This window comes from Talaromyces rugulosus, chromosome II (genome assembly GCF_013368755.1).
Source record: "Talaromyces rugulosus chromosome II, complete sequence".
NCBI lineage: Eukaryota > Fungi > Ascomycota > Eurotiomycetes > Eurotiales > Trichocomaceae > Talaromyces > Talaromyces rugulosus.
In genome coordinates this window covers 6,043,627-6,070,076 of record NC_049562.1, presented here as the reverse complement: position 1 = coordinate 6,070,076, position 26,450 = coordinate 6,043,627, and the positions used below count along the sequence as shown (strand labels likewise).

The window sequence follows — 26,450 nt, the reverse complement described above, 5'->3', positions numbered from 1 at the left end:
AAACGCACCGCTATGACATGTAAAGCGCGAGCCTTTGAAGAGATGGCCGACTAATAAAGTAAATAAAAACAACCCAATAATATGCAGCGAAATATAACCAATTCCCTTCATTATCCAAAATCGAACAGGGAGTTCAGATTAGATGCGTGAGGTGCTCCGAAGTGTGGGGTTTATCTAACAATTGTCCAATTAAGGTCGATTCGTCTGCTCGGTATGCAGCCTCGTTGGATATAATCGGCCAGGTTTCATCGCCCTTGCATGCATGTGCCTCCAGGCATGAAAATGAGCTTGATCTGCTCCACTCCTGTGAAGTGGTGCCCTCGTCACCGTTTGTGTTCCAGAGCTGCCAGTGTCGGGTCGTGGGGTCATCATCGAAATCTAGTATTATGATATCCTCAGGGTGACCCATTGCCGGGTCTTCACGACATCTGACTAGAGGTGGAAAATCTTGCAAGAAAAATGCGCTGGCTGGTCGGGTGGGTATGTCGTCGGCATCCCTCCAGCTCCAGGGATCGTATGATGACTCGTCGGACGGCGAGGATGATTCTGATACCGACAACTCTGGGACGGTAGACATTGGGTCGACAGAATCGCTGATGATTGAGGCCGAGTCGTTTGGCGAAGCGCGATTGACATCTTCAATGTGGTATGAACAAGGGGAGTCTGGAAACTCTTCGTCTTCAAGCTCCTCGAGAAGCTTGGAATAATCACGGGGCGCTGAAGAGGAATGCTCCCATGCGATGGCCTCATCCTTGTCTGGCATCATTGTTGTTTTCTGTGTACTGTGTTGTATCTGACCTGCCGCCATTGTTGATCTTGAGAGGTGGCGGCGCGCATAAGCAGATGAAAACAGGGCGCGGAGCATATTGTAAGAGAGGATTGATATTAATCTCGCGAGACAAGAAAAAGACAAGCAATTCGGCCGTTCTTTAAATAGCCACAACGAGTGGGACAAGGGGCAATTCAAGCTTCGCCAAGTCATGTGAAGCAAAGCTTGAAAGGGTCAAGGTTGCGCAAGGGTGGCGGCGGAAGGAGCGCACACAGCAGATCAGGCCGCCTTGCAGCTTCTTCTCCCATTCGTCATCCATCATCTTCCCTGGTCGTACCGGCTCAAAAATGCGACATTCCATTCTCGAAAGATCCTCGCTGACGCTGGAAGAACCCCAGTGCTCTGCTTGAGCGACTCGATCAGCTCTCCATATATGGCGGCAGGCAGGAATAGCTCCTCGAGCGACAGTGGGACAGCGGTGCCCATTTCGGGCTCGAGGATCTCCTCGACATTCGCCAGCTCCTGATACAGCACCTTCATGGCGCGTCTGGTGACGATGCTGTGGTCCGCGCTCGTGCTGGAGTACCGGAGATCGGGATTGAATGCCCATACCTATGCCGGTCAGGGGCCAATCGTTGAACTTGGGGCTGAGAGTGAGGGATTTCATACCAAAATGCCGTCCTGATGACCTGCATGAATGACAAACCGCCGCACGCCCTCACGGTTAATGAGCTCCAGTAGTTGGGCACTTGTGATCATCTCCGTGGGATATGACTCGTACGTTGCGTCTTGAGCCTGGGAATGCCGTACTGATATGTTGCTCTTGTACAGTCTTAACCCGTCTGCTGCAGGGTCTTCCATTCCTACGATGGCACCGCATCGCTTACAGTCTATATTTGCTCTTGTCGTATTAGACGAGAAGCCTCGAGATGTTGGTTCAGGCACTTGGGACTGTACTCGGGAGATTTTATTAGCGATGAAAGGACAAAGAATATTGCATTGCATTGAATGGGTGTCTGTCTATCAACATTACAAGACATTGTATTGTATTGTACCCTGTGCAAATCGCTGGAAATTCCACTCATCGAGATATTCCAGTAAAACGCAATAGGATGACCAACAACCCTCTTCCTCCACCCGTAGGTCAGTTATGAAACTCGATAACAATCCATACGAAATATGTGGTTGCGAAACACCTGACCAGGAGACTGAAATCCATCATCCATTGTTCATGAAAGAGGATATCACGTCGTCCTGCATCAAGCATTTCCCATAGCCAATATAATTCGCACCAATACATCAGCAAGATCGACAACTTCCTCCCTGTCGGGACTGGAGGTAAAAAAAAAAACAGGTCGCGGCCAAAGTTATTCCATGTTGGGCATTTGTATCGGAGACTTGATCGTAGGGACGCGAAGAAGCCTCCTTCTTTTATGCCCGGATGTTCAGTTCAAAAGAAGCTTACTGCGATAGAGAGGAAGAAGACGTAAAAAAAAAGTAAAGACAAAGAATGAATATATTGCAGTTGTCTTGGTATAGATATGTGACTTGTAACTCACCCGTTTGATATTGTAGCAGTCGCTCTCTGCCACCAGAAAAGATGCGACATCGACCAGAACTGTCCCTGGGAGAGCAACAACCTGGTTTGACGCACCGTACCCCTTGACCGAGGCATTCTGGTCGTCTGTTACCTTTTGCTGGTCTTTCTCGTCCACGTGCACGTCTGGTTTGTGACAGTGCCAAAAGTCCATCATTTCTGCCCAATTTCCGCTGGGAAGATCTTTCCATGCCCAGGAGCTGGCTTCTTCTTGTTGCAGACGACCTAGGATTTCCTGGCTACAAGATCGGCAATGCAGCACAGAATGTGGCGACATGTTCTTTGCAGTCCAAGGCACAAAATCATCTTCGTGCAAGCCGTTGTTTCCCCTCATCAAAGTAGTGTCATGGTCGTCAACCTGTAGCCTGAACGAGTATTCTGTGCTGTTACTATCTCCCAGAGAGTCTACTTGATGTCCCGCGAACGTGAGGTTTCGTCGAGATGCTTCGGTGACGCGAGCAGGCAATTTGAGAGTCTCCAATAAATCCTCCTTCTCGTCGCCAGTTCCACGGACGGTATACACAGTAATCGCGCGTCGAGACTCGGAGAGGGTAATAGTCGATGCTCTGAGATCGATACTCGTGGACGAAATCGGGAGAGAAACGTGAACCGTGAGCTGTCGAATGTTTGGCAAGAGCTCCGCGTGAAGAAATATCGAAGATGGATCTGTCATTGTGAGCTATTAGATGCGTGCGAAGGCTTTCGAAGGCGTTCGCAGGCAGCATGTTGCAAAAGAGAGAGTGAAAAAGAACGGGCGTTCGGTCTGGATGAAGCGAGGCCTGATGGTGGCCCGTGCGGCAAAATATACCAAAACGGCTAGCGTCTTGCGTATCTTATCTTATCGCTTATCACCACTATATGTCAATATGATCGCTATACACCTTTTTATTAAGTCCACAAAGGGGAAAAAAGCAACAAACAAGACAGGTTCCTCCCGGGGTCGAACCGGGGATTTCAGAATCAAAATCTGACGTCCTACCGCTAGACTAAAGAGCCGTAATGTGATGCGATTTATGGATAGACCACGAAAGCCGTTCGTTCTCTACTATATCTTCTGATTACCTCCTTTGCATCATAAAATGATACCCGTTTATTGACTACTAATAGGTATAGTTTGACATGAACCTAAAACTTTGGGTGATTTAGTAAAGTCGACATGTGAGACTTTGCAAATCTCTAGACTTCCATCTTCTCGCTGCGGCCCTTGATCACATGGCCTACGTCACCCACTGGGAGACTATATGGAAAGTGGACACTTCTGAGCATCTGCGCTATGAAGAGATACCATCCAAGGTCAATCGAAGAAAATAGCATGACAAAGCTGGCCTATTTCAACATCGATCGTTAGCCCGATTTGTCAAAGTAGGCTTGGAGGTACGGGCAACTTGCCACCAGAAGGCTGCTGGCGAGCCCAGTTTTCATGTTAGTCGCTTGGAAATAGGACTCCGCCAAGAGAAAGAGCCCAACTGTAAGTATCAGAAGATGGATTCAATGACTATGTCGGTGCCGATGCCGCAAATCAGGTAAATAAAGAAAAGAAACCCCATGCCCGCGTTGAAAGTTGCTATGCTATAACGTCGGAAACCACAAAACGGCGGAGTCTGAGAAATTAGAAGTGTCTGTAGCAAATGGGGTCAACATCAATGTAGTTGAAATCTAGTAGGCGCCTGTTTAGGAGAAATCTGCGAGAACGGTACAGTATGTCTGAATAATAGGCCAGCTACCGAATGAAAAAAAAAAAAAAAAAAACAATTGCTGGGAATTTGTTTCTCAAAATCAACTCGGAGAGGTCACAGGCGGGCATTAATGTTCCTCCCACGCCATAGAAGACCCTGCTAAATATTAAAATTAGCTAAAGAAAACTACCAAAACAGACGAACAGTCTGAGGACTATCTTAAATCAAGGGGGCAACACTACCATCAGCTCCTCTTCATCCCATTGTCAGAGCCCGTTGTGCAGTTAAGCTGATGATGCAACCCAAGACACCACTGACTTTCGAATCAGTTTGTTTCCCGCTGTCTCTTTGATCTGAGAAAACGTACAGAGGCGCTGGATTTCCCACAATGAGACGGAGGTCGCCGTGAACGCAGTTCTTGGGTGAGAGATAGATTTTCTCGAAAAACTCAGCGGAAATAAACAGACTGCCAGCGGTGCGGTTCTGAGTATCTTCTCGAGCCTCGCTGCCTCCGGGGGTACGCTGAGAGCTGCCGTTGGAGATATCGTTTTTCAAGCCGTCGTTCATTGTCATAGTAGATTGATTCGGTTGGAATCACAATGCCGTGTCAAGATATGTATACGTGAGGAATCCAAAGGTCGACGAAGTCACCTGAGACGGGCTGCGTCTGTATGCGGCCACGAGTTGTGCTTCCCTCCACACACCTCTTCCGCTCACACTACTAGATACATCCTCACTTTACACAACCAGGGATGTTCTCAATATTCTTGGTCTCGCGTTACCCAGTACTCGATCAAGGGGTCGGTCTATTATCAGAGCCACAAACCCAGCACATCGAATTCATGTCGCCTTCACGAAAAGAATACAACTTGTTGAGGGATGTCTTGTAAGCTCCTTCACGGACAGTATGACGGATCACTCCTGCGCAAGGTAAAGTCCTTGCAACAACTAGCCTTCAACCGTATGCTTCATTCTTGCTAACCTTTGATAGGGAAACACCCAGATCGTTCTAGCCGTTTCTTAGACCCGAAGGCCCCTTGTGGCCTCGATGTTGCCACCCAAGCCACTATCCAGTCAAATTCTCTTCTATAGAGCGAGTGGCTGCTGGGGAATATTATTTCTAGGCATGTTAGCTACTCATTGGCCAATCCCGCCTGTGCTTTCCAAAACTTGTCATGTTTTCCTTCTAGCCCATCGTGATGTTACATCAGTGTGAGCTGGAGGCTTGACGCTCCTACAATGATCTGAGCTAGTGGCGGTCAGCCAACCTAATTGCAATAATAGATCTATTAAATGGCGTTTTAAGAGCCCTAGCCACGCCGTTTCGGTCAATCGTACGACCAAGGGAAACGCCCCCGGAACCTGCGACCGTTTCAACCATGTTGGCCCCCAATGCTCTTTCACCACAATGCTACCATGAACTTCTATACATCTTTCCCTCTCTCCCTGTTTTACGGAGTGAGAGTTTAGATGTCGCATGATTTAGAATATATGTTTTTCCTGGCAAATATGTTGTCTTGTTTGTCAGGTAAGCCGAAAAATACTTTTCTTCGGACGTTTTGTGGATGTTTAATTGATGCAGGGCGACGTACCGACGACGCTCTCTGAGTTGGCCTCAGGATATCAGGCACTACAGGACGACAAAACTGAGCCAATACCAACGATAGTCGATGTTCCTGAGTACGTTGGGTGAGGCTACTAAGGCAGTTAAGGTACATGTAGGTAAGGTACGTGACATCGCTCCGATCTCCAACGGTCTTGGTGTACTGTTTGGCGTCAGCAAATTGGATGCAACACAATAATATTCTTTAAAATGCGATAGTACCAAGTAACTATCAGCGTTCCGGCTGCTTGGCAATCCGTGAGAAAATAGTCTTTTTAGTTCCAGATTTCAATTTTATGGAGTAAATGTGTCAGATCAGTTGACCTTGCTTGCTAGGCTTTGTTTAACTGTACATAAGCACGGTAGATCCCGTCATGTTGATATAGCATGCAGCCTGACTGCCTCTTTTCCTTCTTTTGGTGATCCGTTCGATATTCCAACTAATACACTCCTTATACAACCTTTTATCGCCTAGACTTATATAACGTTCAAATCAACCACAGCTTCGAAGCTGGTGGTAGTCACTCCTTTCCGGCACGTAGACATACCAAGCGATCTTTCGCAAAATGAGGTTTTCTACAATTGGCGGAGCTCAGCTGCTGGCATTGGCAGCATGTTTCTTTCCTTCCTGCATCGCAGCTGGTGTATATGACCGTCCGTCTACTTTCATTCCCGGCAGATATATCGTCGAATTTGAGGACGAAAATACGGTAAGATTCCAGATATCAACTGAAAACGAAGCCAAATTATAAATACTTCATCCATGGGGTAGCTAACAATCCCCCCCTAGTCTTCTCACACCTTCTTTTCAACTCTCTCTGACCATGCCATCGGGGCCACACCGATCATTACGTTGGATTACTCTCTGTTCAAAGGCGCATCTTTCAACCTGCACGATGCTGGAAATGAAAAGGCCAACGTGGAAAAGATACGATCCCTGCCGTCTGTAAAGAGTGTCCAAGCCGTGCGCAGCTATCCTATCCCAAAGACCTCTGGACATGCTTCGAATCAATTTCCTCCTCTCTCTGCTGCCGCCGCTCAAGGCTCATTAGACACTGCTCCGGACAAGTTCAGCACCCACGTCATGACCGGCGTCGACAAACTTCACGCTGATGGCGTCTTGGGTGACGGGTACAAGATCGCTGTCGTCGATACCGGGATCGACTATAACCACCCTGCTTTGGGTGGCTGCTTCGGCGAGGGATGTAAAGTTGCATTTGGAAAAGATCTTGTGGGCGATGCCTATACTGGAACAAACACCCCTGTTCCAGACGATGACCCAATGGACTGTGACGGTCACGGCACTCATGTTGCCGGAATTATTGCCGCAGATTCGGCTGCGCCCAGATTTACTGGAGTTGCCCCCAATGCAACTCTCGGCATCTATCGTGTTTTTGGCTGCGCTGGCAGCTCTGGCGATGATGTCCTGATCCAGGCATTTATGATGGCTCATGAAGCTGGTGCCGACATTATCACAGCTTCGATTGGCAGCATCTCTGGGTGGAGCGAATCGCCTTGGGCTGTTGCAGTGTCTAGAATCGTCGAAGCCGGTGTGCCTTGCACACTGGCTGTTGGAAACGATGGCGAAAATGGACTATTCATTGCCTCTGAAGCTTCTACAGGACTCGGGGTCACCTCGGTTGCCTCCATCGATAATGTTATCACTCCACTCTTGTTCAAAAACGCCTCTTGGTCCGCGGATAATGGAACAGCAAAGCCCTTTGGTTGGATTCCATACATCCCGGCAGATATTCCCAACGGTACTTATCCTGTGTTTGATATCCTCCAGGGTAACAACGATACTACCATCACATGCAACAATAACTTCACGATCCCAAAGATTCCTGGGAAAATTGCCCTTGTGCCTTGGGTGGGGGGCTGTACCGTCGGCGCGGGATTAGCTGAACTGGTGGCAGCTGCGGAGAGTAAGTACATTATTTACTACTATGATAATCCTGCAACTCCTATTATTGTCAATGGCTCTGGCTACGGAATCGACTCCTTCGGCACGGTGAGTTCCGACGTAGCGAGTCAATGGACGAAGCTCCTTGCGACTGGGACTCAAGTTTATCTCAACATGATCACTCCATCTGAGGAGAGCTATTACACGGTTTCTCCAGCCAACACTGTCACTGGTGGGTATCTGAGCTATTTCTCGAGCTGGGGTCCTACCTTTGAAGCCGAAGTCAAGCCCCAAATAGCCGCACCTGGTGGTTCTATTCTGTCCACATATCCACTCAGGCTGGGAGGCTACAAAATCGACACTGGCACCTCCATGGCCACGCCTTTTGTCGCAGGATCTATTGCTCTGATACTTGAGGCTCGCGGGAAGTTGGACCCAGCTACAATCAATAACCTACTTTCTGCAACCGCCGAAGCAAAGACTTTCAATGATGGCTTGTCTACGTATAATTACCTTGCTCCTGTTGCCCAGCAAGGCGGTGGTCTTGTGAACGTCTACGACGCAGTGCACGCCGTTGGTCTTTTGAACATCTCTAGTATATCTTTCAACGATACGGAGCACTTTATTAAATCCGTTAGCTTTGAAATCAAGAATACCGGCAAAGAGAGCATCACCTACAACCTTGGCTACGTTTCTACAGGTACTGCATATACTCTTCCTTCCGATGGAAGCACAGTGCCTGCAGTTTTTGCCCCCGGCGCGTCAAATCTGGATATCGTACCTTCGAGTGCGAAACTATCACTAAGCTCCGATTCAGTTACAATCAAAGCTGGAGAGTCTGTAACTGTCGAGGTAAAAGCCACACCTCCAACTGACCTTATTGCTTCTCGAATTCCCGTCTACGGTGGATACATCACTTTGAACAGTACCACTGAATCACTGACCCTGCCCTACCTTGGCGTGGCAGCGAACTTGAAAGATACAGTCATCTTTGACAGCAAAGACAATATGACATATGTTTCACGGTACTTTAATATATCGGGCGTTCCCGATAATTTCGCTTTCACCCTCCCGCCGCAAAACAGCACCGACGAGGAGATAGTGAAATACGATTTCCCTGTGCCAGTCGCTATCGACTCGTTTGGTACCCGCATTCTCCGTGTCGACCTGGTTCCTGCAAGCGCAAACAGCACAGTCAAAACAACTGAAGTCCTCGGTGAGCAAATCGTCGGTAGCCTCGACTCGTTCCCACAGTATGAACAAGGTAGAGGTCCATGGCATTCGTTCTGGTACGGCAACCTGAGTGATGGTAGCTACGCACCGGCCGGGGACTATAATATACTCTTCAGAGCGTTGAAGATCTTTGGTGATGAGCACTCGAGTGATGATTATGAAGTTGTCAAGAGTGTGAACTTTTCTCTTACCTATGCCTCCCCGAACACGACCACGACATCTACCCGCAGGTCGACTAGTTTTGAGGCGTGAAATGCCCTAATCTCTGTTTAGAGAAGAGCATTTCGGACGTTGGCATTTTCCAATTCTCGTTATGAATATATATTTACATAGAACCGACAACTTTATATCATCTGGAAATTATGAGACTGTACATATTTGGAGGTGACGCTGCTTCAAGTGCTGGGGTGGTCTAAAACCGTACATATTGATGGCCGCATCAGTTGATGTTTCATACACCAGTTGACAGTTTCAAAATAAATATGAGCATTAAATTGGAAATATCTACGCTCAAACGCTCCAGGCACTGTCAATTATAATAGCATAAAAAGACATCTATTGATAGATGTATGCGTATCAATTGTAAGCTGAATTAATCCCAACAGCAAATTTCTGTTCTCCGAGTAGACCGCAGTATATTCTTCATTGCGATAGATTACCAATTACAATGGCTGTATCATTTGCTTTTCTCTTTAAGTCAAGTGACACAATTTCGATGATATACACGTGAAATGAAAAGACAAAAAGACAAAAAAAGAAATCTATATAGGGGATATTAGTGTCAAAACACTGGCTTCTCCGAAAATTCTTCCGTAGTACTTGGTCTTGGAAGGTCTTCGCGCATTATTGTGCTCAGATCCGAATTTCGATACCGTCGGAGATCTTCATGCCGGAAGCCTACAGGAAGACTCTTCCTCTTCCCATTCAAAAGCGCAGTCTTGTGGAGAGCCTGAGATGCAAATACTGGAAGACGCAAGTGTCGAATATCACGATTGTTGGTAGACTCCATAGAGGAGAAACTTGGAGCATAGCTGGTGGAAGAGGTGGCGGGTTGGAAAGCAGAGTTACGGAGTTCCGTCGATGTGAACAAAGAAGAGGCAGCACTGGTGGACGAGCGAGTCGAGAACATAATATTGGGAGGAAATGGAATGATATGATCTTCCCTAGCCATGGCCTGACCGACTTCACTATCAGATTCGGGTCGACCGAGATGATCATGATTCTGAGAGAACTTGGTCTTCAGACTCTTGCCCACCCAGAGCATTTGTTCATGCTCTCGCAGATATCTTTCTCCGCTGAATGATTTCTGAACAATGTTTCGGGTCATCATGCCTAACTTTCTGCGTTGCTCCTTTTTGTCATACATTCGCCGAGTGATTATTTTAACCTCGTCCGGCGTAGGGAAAGTGGAGAGGACCGGGGCTGGTTTAGTATCTTCGGCATATTGACTCCACTCACCCATCATAGCCAGCATCTGGATCTGGGCTCGAGCGAGAGCTTGTGCATCGTTGGGCGCAACTACGGCGCTGAAACGAGAAAAGTCATCAGGATCGCTGAGCACCCGGAGCGAGGCACCCACATCAGTGCAAACTACTGGTGCGCCTGTCAACGCAGCTTCTCCCAATGCGAGAGGAAGGCCTTCGGATAGGGATGAGTTCAAGAAAAGCCACGTATTTTCGAGAACCTTCATTGGGTTTGCCGTGCCTCTCAGTGTAACCCGTCCTCGCAGACCTTTGGAAGCGATGAGCTCTTGGCACTCCGTGGAGTAAGTGGGAGCTTTGTCAATTGCACCGTATATATCAAGGTGATACTCGTCGAACTTCCATTGATTGATGATTAGATCCGCTGCTAAAATGGCCGTCTTTATGTCCTTTGCATACCAGACGTGTGACAACATTGTCACAGTAGGTTTTTCGGATTTGATTTCCTTTACGGGTGTGAATCTCTGCATGTCCGTGATGCCATTGACAACCGGATCTACCTTTCTGCGGAAACGGTTGCGATGCTCCAACGTTCCTTGGCTGGTACCAATCTCGACCTCCCAGTCCGGATTGAAGAAATCGGCACAGGGCGAAACAATATCGGCGTGGTGGAGAATCAAGACTGATGTGACTCGCATCAAGCCAAGGAGGGCATTTCTCACAAACGGAGACAGTTTGCATAGTGCCGAAGAAAGACAAAGGTTTGTTTCACGCCAACTGATAGCATGGTCCCAGATTTGGAGAGTACAGTTTCTTTTGATCTTGCACACAACCCCGTACGTTGCACTGACGCTATGATGAGAGGCCTGGAAGACGGGCGGGATCTTTGCAGGAACCGGGATTGAAAAGATGAACAGGTACCGATACCAAAGCTCCAATGCCGTGTCAAGCTGGCCCAACGTAGGAAGTTCGGTTTCAAGCCACTGGTCCGACGGAAGGGTATTGGGCATATCTTGCGTTAGCCATAGCTCACGCCATTGTTCTTTCACAATATCACTTGTCCACACCTGTCTCCAGTGTCTGAAACTGTCAAAGTATGTATTTAGATTGACAAAAGCCCTCGTCGCTTGCTGTATGTCAGACTGAGAAAGGGCTATTGCGCGCGCACTTTTTACAAGTGCCGTCAAAATGGGAGCAAAGTTCATTTTGATATCAATATCGCTGGCGACATCCGCGTAGTCGTCGATTTCTGCGTCGAGCTTATTCTTGAATAGACCATGATTAGGGATCAAAAAGTCGAGACCCCACAGTGGAATAACTTTGAGAGAATTTATATTGCGCTCTGTTTGGTGCTTTGGGATGCCAAAGTCGTGGGCCGATTCCGAGATCATATGCCATTTGATCGTTCTGAGGCCATTTATCATGTCTCGCCGACATGCAGAAACACCGCCGCCTTCGTTGGGCCAGGTACCGTTATCTGCAGCAAGAACATGTAATTTATCCTCACTCTCAAAGGAAAATTCCTTCGAACGAGTCAGATTAACAGCATCACCCCCTGCACCGAAGTTGAAAAGATCTCCCAGTTTGATCGCCAAAGGAGTCCAGCTAGAGACGGATCCATCCAAATCAGCGCTGGCAACGACCGCATCAGCATGTCTTTCGAGATATTTTCTGGCAGCTGGCAAGTTGCCACGATTTCTGTTTCGCCAGTAGGGCGCAAGAACTTTATCTCTGCGGAGTAGTCTTTCGTCCATCCAACGAACGACCACCCCGTCAAAGTCGCTTCGTTCTTTCCAAGCCTTCCAGATAACAGAGCGCGCGCGAGATGTTGATACCGGGACGGTTTTCTTAGTAAATCCAAGGAATCGAGAGAAGACACTTGTATTGAGATTGTCACAAAATAACAGTGGGTTTTCATATAGTAAACTGTTATTCCGAGGTTTTTCCAATATACCAAGATGGTCAAACTCGATCATTGGCGGTGTCTGAACTCTCTGGCCGTTAAGAGAAGTGTATATCGTAGGATGAAATTTGTGGTCATAAAGCCAGCGGCTTTCATACACATCTTCTCCATAAACAAAAGTCGCTTCAGTTATTGTAGAATGTGGTATCCATCGCTCAAACTTGTGAGCATGTCGATGAGGAGGTGCACACCAAGATGCAGTGCAGCTCATATAGTTCATGACAAATTCAGCACGAAGTAACTCGTCCTCAGACCGAGCATTCTTGCGGTAGTGATACTTGAAACGGATTAGGTTGTCATCTCTGATGTAAGAACCTGATTCAACAAGACCTTTGCGGTTATACTGGATAGTTTGTAAGTGGTTTCTGCCAATCACGCAACGGCGACTTATAGGAATTTTCGCCAATGTTTCCTTCGACAGAATCTTTTTCATTTTACCCCGATATTCATAGTGATACTCATTGATGAGGTCTCCGTTTTCAAATTCTTTCCGAGCTCGAAGGAACATATTACTACTGTATATGTTGATGTATTTGAGTGATTTGGACTCTGTTGGCTCTGTATTGTATGCTCCCGAGTGGATGTGCATCTCAAAACCATCCACATCTCGGTGAATAAAAGCGGTAGACGTTCCATCAAGATTTCGAACTATTAGTCGATCTTTTTTCATAGTGATTGTGTTCCCTTTAGTTTCATCCCAGAGGCGCTTAACATTCTGACGTTTATGGAACAAGAACCACATGAGCACCGTGTCTTGCACTAGTTTTGAATATATCCAAAGCGTGTTCATTGCGAGGATGAGAGGGACACGCCAAAAGCTGTTTTGCCCTTTTGTAACGTAATTGAACTCTCTTTGAAATTCAGGCTCTGCAATGATAGCCATTACCATATACTTTATCGTGATGGCGAAGCTCGTCCAGAACACCTGGAAAAACTTTGCAAATTTTGGAGGCTTGTCTGGGACTTGAGAGATATAACCAGTACTGTTGAATACCATGGTATTTGGTGAGCTCGCCGTGTCCTTATCGACTAGGTCTAGAAGATCCATCAAAATTCTGCACGACAAATTGCATCTTGCGATATGAACATTCAAGTCGATGGCATCAAATTGACAAAGATTCTGTTCGAGCCACTCCGATTGTTCTGAGGTCAATGTGCTTGAGTTTTCAAGACATCTATCAAGCAACGTGAGTCGGATCTCATGTGATAATCTCTCCCAATGTATGTCTGGTTGAAACCCTAGGCAGAGCTGTCGAATGGCCTCATTATTCGCCCATTTAGCAATGGAAGCATGGTCTAACTCGTGTTTTATTTGACGTGACAAGGTCTCCGAGGTGCTAGTGTGGCTAAATGACTGTGCAAAAATGGCATATTCGTGGGGAATACCGAGAAATGATTCGGCAGCTGCATGAATGAGAGTTTCTGCAATAACCCGAATGTGTCCCTGTAGGCCCGGATGAGTACTTATGGCCCGGTCAACAGCGATCAAAACCTGCAAATGATTATTTTCAGTGCAACTGAGAGCCGTAATACCTGGACCAAGCTCATCCCGAAAGACAAGCTCAACAGAAAGGTTATTTTGTTCCCAAGAAGTCATGGCTGATTTAATCAGATCTTCGTATTTCGGAAATGCTTCGATGAATTCGGCACTTGGCTGTCGTAGTTGCATAAAAGTCTTAACATCTGATCCGGGGCTGCAATGCGGACTAAGGAGTAACCGAGAGCTTTGCGGTGTTTTAACACTGCGGTCAAAAAACAACTGTAGTTCCTCTTGCGACCAATCCGAATCGGACCATGGAGCTTCATGTGGATGATACACGCGATTAGACGGAACGCGGGGTTGGGGCTTCTTTGGCATGCGTATTTTTGAAACCATCAACGACAAAATAGCAGCGGACCAAGTTGCAGCAGCCAGGCCGATAACGCTTGAGTACGCAAAATGGGGAAGTAGAACTCGGAGACAGATACCAATTGGAAGCCCGATGATCACAGATACCACAAGAGTCATCAAGACCTGACTTCCGCTAAAGAGCTTTGTATACTGATACCACAAAAGGCCAGTATATGCAAATATGTAGGCGAAATACATAATGAAAGACCCTAGAGAGTCACCAAACCACCATACAAGAGTTCCTGTGAGTGCCACGGTCCAAACATGCCATGAGAAAAACTTTAAGAGGGCGATCCAATATGCCCTTTGTTTAAGTTTCACATCGTCTTTCTGGCGGGCTCGAATTTCATCGACGGATCGAACGGCCTCTGGAGATTTTCCAAGCAGAGAGTGTAAATCCTGTGCTTTGATGTCGATAATAACAGCCCCGATCAAATAATACGCAAGGCCGAGGCCAATCGCGACACGAGCTTCATTTTGAGGACCGGCTGTAAGGCCCACCAATTGACCACCACATAGAAGATCAACCCATTTGTCGAGGAGAGCTATCACGAAGAATAGTATTCCGCAACCAATTTCTTTTCCGGCCTGTCTCCACAAGTTGAAAGCATTGTGTAAACGGATACCCTTTTGTGCATTAAGTATGGTATCCAGCGCCACTTTGGTCTGGATATTCCATCCAGAACTAAACGCAATAGGTCGAGGGACATCAGCATAGCGACAGTACCAGTTGATTAGAAAGTTTGTTGAATCCCAGTTTCTAGCGAGCTCCTTGACAAGGCTGTCTGGAGTTGATTGACTGAAGATTGACTTTTCCTTCTCAGCAAGAACAGAACGTAATAATACTTCTCGAGCAAGTTTCAAAACTGCTGGGTCACTCATTGTAATGATTGAATCCTCGTTATTGTCGGCAAAGTTCGATATGTACCATTCTTTAATCTCGGCATCATCTGTCATGCGGATGTTTTGGTACCAAGTGACCCAGTTCGCAGCGGTAGTTCTGAGGCCGATGAAAAGGAGCCCTATGAAAGCATATAGTACGAGGAGATAAACCAAAGTGTCATGTCCTACGAATGTTGTTATTATAGGGGATAAGAACAACATGGGCATACACGACAAGATGATTTTTCTTCCCGAAAGGAACGAGGTGCCAGGGTATGTGAAACAAGCCAGGGTGGCGAACAGTGTTAAGTAGGCCGTCAGTCCGAACAGGTATAGGAAGAATATTACCGCTTCGCGCGGTCCCTGGGTGCAAGAAATTGCGATGAATCCAATCAACCCGCCGAGGATAGTGAATGCTAGACCAGCGATGAGTCGAGTTAGCACGAACATGTTCATGGCTGAAAATGCGATCGAGACTAAGTAATATGATCCCCCAAGAGAAATCCATGTACCAATTGCCCCGGAGAGTAGAAGAGATATCATAAGGGCGGTAGTTGCCATTTCTATGTCCTTGCCCATCATTGAATCGGATAGGTAAATTCCTCTTCCAATGAATGTCAAAAGTAGGATATCAATCAAGGCGGGGATCGCAAATACGCTCAAAAAGCTAAATTTCTGGTAGGCCGGTAAATCCTTCACTTTATCGTCAGGGTCAATGTCAATCTGTGCCCCGGCGTAGGAAGTAGCTAATTCTGGAGCCCCATTGACCCAAGAAGGCGGAGGGTGTTTCTCGTAGTAGCGACGAAACCGATCCGAAAGAATTTTACCAAACGCACTTGGAGGCATATCAAAGTATGCTTCGCATCGAGAGCCTAATGCAAATGACTCTGCAAAAGCTGCTGCTTGGTCACTCTGAGTGTTGAAAAGTGGATTTCGATCAGTGACATCATTGTATATCTCATCAAATGCAGCTTTCCGAACTGCACAAAACAGACACAATGCTATCATGTCAATATAAGAATCAATGTACCCTTTGTTGACTAGCCTTTTCATTAACATAGTAATGTCAGCTAGATCAGTCTCGCAGCGAGCTTTCAACACATGATTCAGGCTTTGATCTACTGCTGAGAAGATGCACAGTGACTGTTCCAAAGATGGATGTTCACAACCTTGTATCTGATACCATGCAGTTCTCGATTGAATGAGCTTTAAGGGAGAAACATCTCCACCTAAATAACCACTTGTGTTCAGATCTTTGAGTTGAGAGATAGTTGGCACATCGATAAGTTTCTGTTTTATGTAAGCGCATATTTTATGGGGCAAGTCAGAGTAATCCCCGACTAAGGTAAGGTGTCGAATATACTGCAGGCTTTCCGACGGAGTGAGATTCTCAATATCTAACTCCAATCGACGAGGAAGGCCACTATCTTCTCCGATAATTTGCGACCATTCGGAAAAGGCAACTTCAATTTCCAGGCATGAGCTGCGAGAAAAACCTTTGTATGACAAGAATGCGTGTAACATAGTACCAACCAGCCCTGGAGCATTTTTGGAAACATAAATTTCCGTCAGATCCCCTTCGGTAGTACAGACGGCCCAGAAACGATTTTCGCTGCTCCTGCGAAATCCAGAATCGAGACCAAGATTGACATTCAGTTGTTCTTTTGACAAGAGAACGCAGAGCTCTTTAATTGCTGCTATAATGGCCGTTTCTTGTTGACGAGTTTCCGAGAAGTGCTCTTCCTCGAAGTTCTTTAATAATGTACATGCATCTTGCAGCTTTTCAAACGGCACTGGGTGCAATAGTCCCAGCTGGCTTAGCTGCTTTTGCGACTTGACGACATCTTGGAATGTTCCCTCTGTAACGTCGCATCCTAGAGGGAAACATCCCAAACCAGTATAGTCTATACCAAAGGGAGATACAGAAAGGGCATTTCCCATAGCTCTCCTCGCCACTGGCCATTGCGGTGGGTTGGCTAATGCCGAAGAAGAGGTGTTTTGATCTAGGGGATGTTCCCTTGATTCGAAAAATCTGGCGATTTGTGGGTATAGAGTATTCAATTCGTCATACTCAGAATGGCAAAGTGCTTTAGGGAGTATTTTGACGTTCGACTTCCAGGTTTCATGAATCAACATCATCTCAGTATCTTTCAGCCAGTTAAAAGCTGACAGTGGTTCCACTACTTTGGTGTTGACGTCAGCATCCATAAGGGCTCGCTCTGAGCCGATCCATGGGATGACACTATAAAAGTTGCACCACTGCAGTGCCCTTCGAACTACCGCGTTGGAAGGTGAAGTGTTATTTTCGTGTGTTTCCCATGTCGCGACGACGAAATCACGCAAACACGCCTCTCCCACAAAAGCCTTGACTGTCTTTTGCAAGGGTTCCTGTTGAAAATAATCCCGTTTCTCTCCACTAGGCAGGATGGTGGCGTTTCTGATGACTACGCCGGAAATATGGTAATCTTGGAGTAGCTTTTGATCTTGCAGGAAATCAGGCGGCGAAAATTCCAGGTAGACCTCTAACTCAAGGTACCTGATGGCAAAAATCAGCTCTTTCAATAATTGTCGGTTGTTGAGCGCCTGCGCTTGAGCAATAAGAATTCCCGTGAACTTAGTGCCCTGAAATACGTCCCATATGGCCTTGGTTATGCACTCTATTATTTCTGAGAGTGGCCTTTTGGACTTAATAAACGTTTGCATGTCGATTCGACCCAGAACACGGGCATCTTGTGTCGAAGATACTGCTGTTGCCACTCCTCGGGCGAATGGGTCCAATACAAGTAGATCCCATTGAGACAAAATCCTAGATTCAGCCTCTGTCGGTGGGTCATTGAAAGTACCCAAGTAAACTCCGACGGAAGATGGCTTTTGCTTTGAACATTGCTGAGCAATTAGATTCAGATTTCGTTGTCTGAAATCTGAAATCTGCTTGGAAACCTGTTTTGGAACAGTATTTTTTTGCTTGAGAGCCTGTAGTCCGGTTAGAAAAGATTCCATGAAACAAGATAAAGAAAACACATACATTCCAGATGTCGACTAGTTGGCAAATAGCCCAGCAGAGGATGTAGCAGAAGCCCCCGGCTAATGCGGCGAGAACAAGACCCCCTAGAAGCTGAATACAATATCAGCCGCTGCAAACTACAGTCAAGAAGAACGAAAAGTCAATATATTAAGACTTACAAACTGCCACCAATAGATGTGAGTCAGGATCCACGGAGTCGGCCTGACCAAATCAATATGCGCCATAGTTTAAAAAAAGGGGCGATACCTCAAGGTCACAGTGTTGTCGAATGAAAAAGGGAAATCCGACCATGGTATTGATGAGATGAGATATTTGAAGGAAGGACTTTCATTCCGCTTTTTTGGTGCTTGAACATATGAAATCTGTTGACATAGGGAGGGGCCAAAACGCTGGGGAATCAGCAGTGGCAACGATCTACGGTCTCAGAGTCCGTCATGTTGTGAGGCAAACTCCCCCCTCGTCGAATATTCTGACTCGTCGGCAAAAGCCGAGCGTCCTAAAATCATAGTGCCAGCAGAAAGGCAAACGACGCGAGACATCATCGTTTGCACCACATGGAAACGCCAACCAGACTTGATCGGTTAGAGCGGGCCTGGGCAGAAATAGAAACAAAGCCTAACGAAGCCATGCTTCTAAGCATTGTCATCAAGTATTGCGCAAGGGTAGGTCAGCCCGAATGCACCGCAACAGGTAGCCAGTACCTTAGTTGACGCCTAGGTCTTGCCCTAGTTTATACCGCTAGAGTGGGTGAAAGTTTCCGAGTCTAGGTGATGACTCCACAGTCGTCGTAATCAAAATGTTCTTTCTAGGTGACAGGGAATGAATGTCAAGCCTCTATGACATGGCGTTGAAGGTTTCTCGGTGGTGTGTGGTCAAAAAAAGCCGTGATGTTGTCGCTGTGGAGAAGAGTCGTCGGCCCGTACCAGCACAGTACATGACCATACACGTACACTAGCGTAATCGTCACAAGTCGTTTTGTCAATACATTCGAAAAATGGAACACATCACTCCTTTCATCCTTTGCATCGAATCACTGATTCTTTCCTAAAAAAAGAAATTCATTCATGGCCAACAGATCATGTTTTGAATCAATTTTTGCAGCTTTTCTGTCATAAAGATGTAATTTAAGCCCTAGCTGAGAAATAGCTGACTCGTAGACTTTTCCGCAATATTTCAATTTGTGACAAGTAAACAGGGTTAAACATAGGGGCTCATTGCAGTACCTTCTACATGTAATTCGATATGCTAACTGTATATTTGACAAGAATGTTGACAGGGGTTCAGCCCGGTCCGGAGATCGGAGTCACGCCCCTGAGGCGCGAAAGGAGCAGGTCAGCCTCGCACTTGCTGAGCTGGCATTGGGATGACTGATTCATATTTGCTGCATAACTAACAGAGACCAATTGTCTAGTTGGATGTTATACAAGAATCTCAGCCACCGCATCGGCTAGAATACATGTAGTCTCGATCTGGGTGCTGGCCGAGCCACGAAGAACAGGCAATTTAGTTTGATCTCATTTCACTAATGCCTTTCGCCCAATGCAAGTTAGTATATAAATTATTGTTGAGAAAGTAGCCGACTGCATGAAGACTCTGTAACCATAGTAATTATTTTACTTAAAGGCCGCGGTACCCTATTTCCTGGTCATTGTCAATCGCTTCAAACTTGTCGTTTTCATTCGTTTTCCTGGCAGTGTGATTTGCCATTTCTTTTTTTTTCCTATTATTTCTGAGAATTTATTCTCTTTGATCATCTAACTCTGAGAGCCTTGCTTTTTACGGTGCAGTCATGTTTTCCACAAACACTGTGGCTTCCACTTGGCTTGTCACTGCCTACCTTATTTCTCTAGGGGCCGCATCCTCTATTGAATCAACGATTCTAGTCATTGCTACGGACAGTGCATCTGCCAAAATCGCTAGCTCCGGCCTAAATGGATATGGAATTCCATTCAGTACTTTACTGGTTCCTCAGGCAGGAGTTCAGCTGCCGACTCTGAACAGTAGCACTGGTGGCAATTATGGAGGCATTGTGGTAGCCTCCCAAGTCAGCTATGACTATGGCGGGACAACTGGATATCAAAGTGCTTTGACTACGGATCAGTGGAACCAACTATATGCTTATCAGTTAGCATACGGAGTTCGCATGGTCCAGTATGACGTTTATCCAGGCCCCGAGTTCGGAGCAAGTGCATCTGACGGCTGTTGCAACGATGGTGTTGAGCAACTCGTTTCTTTCACCGACACCAGTGATTTTCCCACTGCTGGTCTTCGTACTGGCGCTGGTGTAAGTACTGAAGGGCTATATCACTACCCAGCAACGATCTCCAACAGTACAACCACCAAGGAAATTGCCCAGTTTGCGGCCGACTCTGCTGGAAAATTTAATGGAACAAGTACTGCTGCTGTTATCAATAACTTCTCTGGCCGCCAACAAATGGCCATATTTACCTCACTTGATACAACGTGGAGTGCGTCATCAAACTACCTGCAGCACGCATGGATCACTTGGATTACCCGTGGAGTTTACGCTGGTTATCGGCGGGTCAATCTGAACACGCAGATTGACGATATGTTTCTCGAGTCGGATATCTATCTCCCGAACGGCACAACATTCCGCATTACAACTACTGATATGGACGGAATCAAATCCTGGATCCCAAAAATTACTGCCAAGATGAACAAGGGGAGCGAATATTATCCAGAGGTTGGCCACAACGGAAATGGAAACATTGAATACAGTGCCAACGTGAATGACCGAACTTGCAACGGCAGCGCCATTGAGTACGGAGACGTTCCAGACACACCTCTCGAGTTCCAGAAACCTCTTGGGACCGGTACTAATTTGTGGCCAAGCACGCCCACAACTTATGATTGGAGCTTGGCCTGCACCAATCTCGATCCCCTCAAAATATGGTGGGCAACTCCTGATAATCGTGATTCCTTTGCTAGTCTTTCGCACACATTCACTCATGAAGAACAAAATAACGCCACATATTCCGATATCAACAAGGAGATTTCATTCAACCAGGCCTGGTTGAAGCAAGTCACGATATCAGACTCGTCAAAGTTCACATCAAACGGTATCATCCCCCCGGCTATCACTGGATTGCACAACGGTGATGCCCTGCAGGCCTGGGTGGATAACGGTATTACCAACTGTGTGGGTGACAACACTCGTCCAGTCCTAGTTAATCAAGACAACGATATGTGGCCATATATTACCACAGTTGACTCCAACGGATATGCCGGAATGCAGGTAAACCCCCGCTGGGCAACCAGAATTTACTACAACTGCGACACGCCTGACTGCACTACGCAGGAGTGGATCGACACATCTGCTGGATCCGGTGGTTTCGACGACCTACTAGCCCAGGAAAAGGCCGACACCATACGCCATTTGTTCGGACTGTATCGCGCTCCTTACATGTTTCACCAGGCAAACCTTCGCAATGCAGATGTTAGCAACATTACCATCAATGGGGTTTCCGCTCAAATTTCGATATTCCAGGCATGGGTGGAAACCCAAGTTCAAGAATTTGTCCGTCTGTCCACCTGGCCGCTCATTACCTTGAAGCATCAAGATGTAAGTTTAGCACACCCTTTAATTATTTGTCATGCTTGTTCAAGTGGGCTTATAAATAACTCAGATGTCTGCTCAATTCGCCGAGCGTATGGCCCGAGATGCTTGTGGCTACAGACTCAGTTACACAATCTCAGACAATAAGATCACCGGCGTGACTGTAACGGCAAATAACAACACTTGCAGCACTCCGGTACCGGTCACTTTCCCCGTAGCCCCTACCAGCACAAATGGCTACACAACAGAGCAGGTTGGCGATGACCCGCTGACTGTTTGGGTTCCTTTGAGTGGATCTCCAGTTTCTTTCACCCTGTCTACTGCTATTTCTCTATAGGATTGCTACGCAAAAACCGGAGGGCGAGCTGTATCCCTTTCTCTGCCGTCAGTAGTTGGATTTGAACTCTATTTGTACGTTAATGTAATGGAGAATCTAAATAGTAAATTAATCATGCTCAACCTTATTTATCATTACATGTACATTTCAAGTTTTTACTAAAGGAATATAAAAACCGGGTTTGTTATGTATATCTACATGTACAGCTTAGAGGGGTAGTGAAGACATGTGAAGATATCTTATTTGCCATATTATATCCCATACATAAAAACCAAGCAGCATCAACTGTTTCACAATGCCAGTATCACGCTGTAGCCCCAGAATAATTGATCGGCAAATTAGTAAGAACCCTCCACGCAAATACACTGATTCGTTTGGCGAGGTCGCTGAGTCGCCACAAGGAAACTAAATTAAGAAGCCAACCTATTTCGGGAATAATGTTGCGAACTGCGTATAGTTACCTTTGCCTCATTTTGAGTCTACTGCGGCCTGCAATTGCAAACGGGGCTAACGCAGTCCTGTATTAAAACGGATTACCAGCTGGTAATAATACCTGTATTAATATTGTATTAGTTACGTAAAAATGAACTAAATTTGAGTTGGAGTAGCCGCATACCTTAATTCTTGGCACACCAATCGCGTGGGGTATATGGGCGACATTTAGTGGGCCCCCGCTTTTTCCGAGCTTTCCATGCGCGAATCTCGCCTTCGGTTTTACTCGTCACTTCGTATTTCACAAAGAAGCGCCTCGGAACAAAGAACTACTAGTAAGTTTTGTATACAGAGCCAACGACAAAGTACAGGGTACACCGCTCCTCCGCCCCATCGGCCCGCGTTGATGGGGTATGTCCTTTCAAATCGTAATTTTTGCCGAGCTAGTGTGGAATACCTTCACTTCAGCCGTCACTTGATGGCTTGGATAGCTTGGATGGCTTTTTGCTAATAGTCTCGGGTTCCTTCGGTGCGACAATGTGAGAAGTTTTTTCGCTCCACGGATTCCGAATCCTGTCGCCAAAAAAAGCTCATGTTGTGGTTTGTCGGCGTGAAATGCCTCTGGTTGGTTAGTCAGGTTACTTTCGCCGCGTAAAAACATGCGCCACAGCGGCGCCGTGAGGGTTTTCCTTTCCTTTTCTTTGCGATTTTGCTTCCCGGAAAGGCCGGCGGCTATGTATGATTATCCGCAATGCCATCTAGCTGCCTTAGCGGGCCTAGATCGTGCTAAAGGATTTCAGCCTCCCAGAGCGTGGCTGAAACCAACTGGACGGCCGATCACTTTCCCTGTGCGACAATGCAGCATTCTTTTGTTCACCTCCTTTAAATACTCTTAAAACACTTTCTTTATGCGAGTGGCATTGCCAACATGGAAAGGATAATATCAACTTGCTGATTGATTGTTCTCGGCATCCCAGTTAGCTGTTCCCAACCCCCGCTTGCTCAGCGCATTTGTTCGTTGCCTGATCTGAATCATGGACAACGGCGACAAAATGGCAACTACGACCAAAGGATGGAAATTTTGGTCAACCAAGAAGAAATTCTTCACCTTATTCTTGGTGATACTCGTTCTCGTCGCGCTCGGAGTTGGCCTTGGAGTCGGTCTTGGAGTTGGGCTCAAAAACAACGGGGGTTCAGGAGAAGGAGGCCAACCAACGTCTTCAGCGCCAGCGCCAGCGCCAACCACCACGCCAACAGGAAATAATACTGAGTTCTGGAAACCCTCCGCCGGCACAACCTGGCAGATCGAGCTTCTTTACACTCTCAATGACACCTCGGTCGATGTTGAAGTCTATGACATCGACCTATTCAACAGCGGAGCAGACCTAATCTCCAGCCTTCAGGACAAGGGACGCAAAGTCATTTGTTACTTCTCCGCTGGTAGCTGGGAGAACTGGCGACCCGATGCCGGCAATTTCTCATCCGCCGACTTGGGCGGAACGCTAGATGGCTGGCCGAATGAGAAATGGCTCAATATCAGTTCATCCAGTGTACGAGATATCATGAAGACCCGACTTGGCATGGCCCAGGACAAGGGCTGCGACGGTGTTGATCCCGACAATGTGGATGGGTATTCCAACAAGGAAAACGACCTCGGCCTTACACAGCAAGATTCGATTGACTTCGTTAACTTCCTAGCCTCCGAGGCTCATTCGCGCAACATGTCGATCGGGTTGAAGAACGCAGGCGAGATTATCGATAGTGTGATTGACAACATGCAATGGTCTGTGAACGAGCAATGCGCGCAATACGATGAATGCGATACGTTCATGCCCTTTACCGACGCCAACAAACCGGTTTTCCATATTGAATACCCGAAGGAGGATACAGACAACAACAAACTTGTTACTACAAGCCAAAAGAATACAGCCTGCAATTTTAACGGCTCCAGTAAATTTTCGACCGTCATCAAGAACATGAATCTTGACAATTGGATTGAGACTTGTTGACCTTGCGCTCTATAATATCAATTGATGTTTACTATGTAATTATTTTGTGTCGTACCCTCGGCGTTTTGGCCATTTGTAGTCATAATTTTACCAAGAATAACGATTTCAAGTCTTTTATCGCTAGTTTCAGTCACATGTAAATATCATCGTTGTGTTTGTTCAGGTGTGTATGCGCTGTAATACGGTAAATTTACCAGCCCTAATGCATGATGTGCAGAGGTAAGGTAATAACTGAGTCAGCAATTCGTTGTCATTGTCGGTTAGTATAGTACACTTCATTTGCTAAAGGCTAAGACACGTCTACCCTAGATATCACATCGATAGAACCTAATCGATCCTTCATTGAACTATTTACGTAGCTAGGGAAAGGTGACTTGTAACTGTCATTACGGTGTATATTGTATTATACTCGGCTCGTTAGTCCGAACCATGAGGCAGAAATGCGTGCATGGAGTACAGCATGATGTTTTCCCCGGCCCCATGGCATAAGCTCCCCGAGACAAAAAGAAGCGCGGTGTGATTAGCTTGATAAAGCGTTATGACATGTCCAGAAACCGATAACTTCGCCGAACACCCGTAACTTTAACCATACAAAGTATTTAATTATCGGATACGTAAAATACGACACGGGTATAATGTTTGGGCCATACTAGGGTGGTCTAGATCGTAGTTAACCAAGACAGCTAACACACTCTATTTGCAGAGTTTTGGAAAGAAAAGAGGAAATCGTTGAAAAGAAACCCGGGGAATAGCGATTGGACCGCTTCCAAACGGATGGTTTGCCACTTATGCATGTCATGCATTAGTGAAATCTGAAGACATGTAAATAGCTTTGGATTGATGGCAAGCCTTTTGGAACCTGAATTCATCAACTGTGAATATAGGCCCGGAATTTAGGAGCATTTTACCGCCATAGGTAGCAAAAGCTTGGAAGAAAGGGTGTAGCAGGGGATCTTTTAAAGGTCGAATTTTATCCAATACCGATATGACATGTTATAGCGTGTAATGCCAAGCAAAAAAGAAAGGAAGCAAATCGACTTTTTGGCTAGTTGCCATGCAGCCAAGACTATATCCCTGTCAACTTCTCTCGCATCCATGCAATCAACAACGAACATGTCAAGAGGGGAAAAAAGCAAAGAAAAATAAAAAATTCGATTCATCAGAAGATTGACCTTACCAATTCAGGCACATCCTTCGATCACGCAATGTGATTTCATGAAATCTTCAATGTACCTGGTACACCAGATCGCCAGACCTGGCATTCTCCGGCTATTTTCCAGGTGAGACAATGGCACTCTTGGCATGCAGACAGCCTCTGAGAAACACATTTATACACTACTTCAGTAATAGCCGTCGCAAAATCTATTGGAAACACGTAGCCGAAGGCATGAAAATCTCCTTTCCCATGCTATTTTCCCGAAAGCTGCGAGACATGCATGGGAACAACGCAGTGTCATCAACTAAGTCTACGGGCTGAATTTGATGACTGATCAATAAGCAGCGGATAAATAAATTGACAGGTCATACAGCTTATGGCTGTAATACATCGAGATCTAATCTCCCCGGTGGTACATGTAATAAGACTACAGGGCGGCATTCATTATAGATCGCCGATGTATTCAGCGATTGATAAATATACATGAGATTGCAATATTATTAGTACATATAAATAATAATTCAGCTCGCAGGCATTACCTCGACGGCCATTATTTTTTCCGATGGGCTCTTTTGTGATCAGCTTTTAATGCATGGCAAGGTTTTCCCCGCAAGGAGCTCAACCCAATCAAATACGGTAGGATCGGCCAAACTGTGGTGATGCTTAAAATAAAAGAACTCAGATTAACTCGCACTTCAGCCTAATAGCTAGCTTGCTTTCCGTCTCCCCGAAGGTTTCCAACAGGTCGTTTCCATACATACAGAAGAAATTATATACAGGGCCTTGTTTTTTGTTTCCTCTCCTGATCTTTACCTCTAAGTGCTTGATGTCCTGATCAACACCAGAGTAATTCCGAGTCATGTGGTTAAGCATATTTTGTGCAATGTGTAGAGGTTTGAGCTACAGTGCATTCATCTCAATCCTCCTGGGCTGTCAAGAACTGTTCTGAACTCTGCTTCATGACAGTGACTAACTG

At 46.3% G+C, this 26,450-nt stretch overlaps 6 protein-coding genes and 1 non-coding gene across 7 annotated transcripts; 3 read left to right on the top strand and 4 right to left on the bottom strand.

Annotated features, from left to right (window-relative positions):
• Window positions 1-133: 133 nt before the first annotated feature.
• On the bottom strand, window positions 134-3,039 carry TRUGW13939_04578 (uncharacterized protein; the record flags this gene model as incomplete). The annotated part of the gene is made up of 4 exons (XM_035487749.1): window positions 134-815; window positions 1,107-1,381; window positions 1,439-1,720; window positions 2,329-3,039. The coding sequence occupies 4 exons, from the start codon at window positions 3,037-3,039 to the stop codon at window positions 134-136; spliced, it is 1,950 nt and encodes a 649-aa protein (XP_035343642.1).
• A 252-nt stretch (window positions 3,040-3,291) lies between these two features.
• TRUGW13939_04577 lies at window positions 3,292-3,362 on the bottom strand. Its single transcript has one exon. It is a non-coding gene; the product is annotated as a tRNA-Gln (tRNA).
• Window positions 3,363-4,297: 935 nt separating this feature from the next.
• TRUGW13939_04576 (uncharacterized protein) lies at window positions 4,298-4,609 on the bottom strand (the record flags this gene model as incomplete). The annotated part of the gene is made up of 1 exon (XM_035487748.1): window positions 4,298-4,609. One exon carries the CDS (start codon window positions 4,607-4,609, stop codon window positions 4,298-4,300), a length of 312 nt encoding a protein of 103 aa, XP_035343641.1.
• A 1,602-nt stretch (window positions 4,610-6,211) lies between these two features.
• On the top strand, window positions 6,212-9,033 carry TRUGW13939_04575 (uncharacterized protein; the record flags this gene model as incomplete). The annotated part of the gene is made up of 2 exons (XM_035487747.1): window positions 6,212-6,355; window positions 6,436-9,033. The coding sequence occupies 2 exons, from the start codon at window positions 6,212-6,214 to the stop codon at window positions 9,031-9,033; spliced, it is 2,742 nt and encodes a 913-aa protein (XP_035343640.1).
• A 529-nt stretch (window positions 9,034-9,562) lies between these two features.
• TRUGW13939_04574 (uncharacterized protein) lies at window positions 9,563-18,187 on the bottom strand (the record flags this gene model as incomplete). Its single annotated transcript, XM_035487746.1, has 3 exons — window positions 9,563-17,911; window positions 17,964-18,053; window positions 18,122-18,187. The coding sequence occupies 3 exons, from the start codon at window positions 18,185-18,187 to the stop codon at window positions 9,563-9,565; spliced, it is 8,505 nt and encodes a 2,834-aa protein (XP_035343639.1).
• A 1,565-nt stretch (window positions 18,188-19,752) lies between these two features.
• On the top strand, window positions 19,753-21,877 carry TRUGW13939_04573 (uncharacterized protein; the record flags this gene model as incomplete). The annotated part of the gene is made up of 2 exons (XM_035487745.1): window positions 19,753-21,546; window positions 21,611-21,877. The coding sequence occupies 2 exons, from the start codon at window positions 19,753-19,755 to the stop codon at window positions 21,875-21,877; spliced, it is 2,061 nt and encodes a 686-aa protein (XP_035343638.1).
• A 1,484-nt stretch (window positions 21,878-23,361) lies between these two features.
• TRUGW13939_04572 (uncharacterized protein) lies at window positions 23,362-24,318 on the top strand (the record flags this gene model as incomplete). The annotated part of the gene is made up of 1 exon (XM_035487744.1): window positions 23,362-24,318. One exon carries the CDS (start codon window positions 23,362-23,364, stop codon window positions 24,316-24,318), a length of 957 nt encoding a protein of 318 aa, XP_035343637.1.
• Window positions 24,319-26,450: the final 2,132 nt, after the last annotated feature.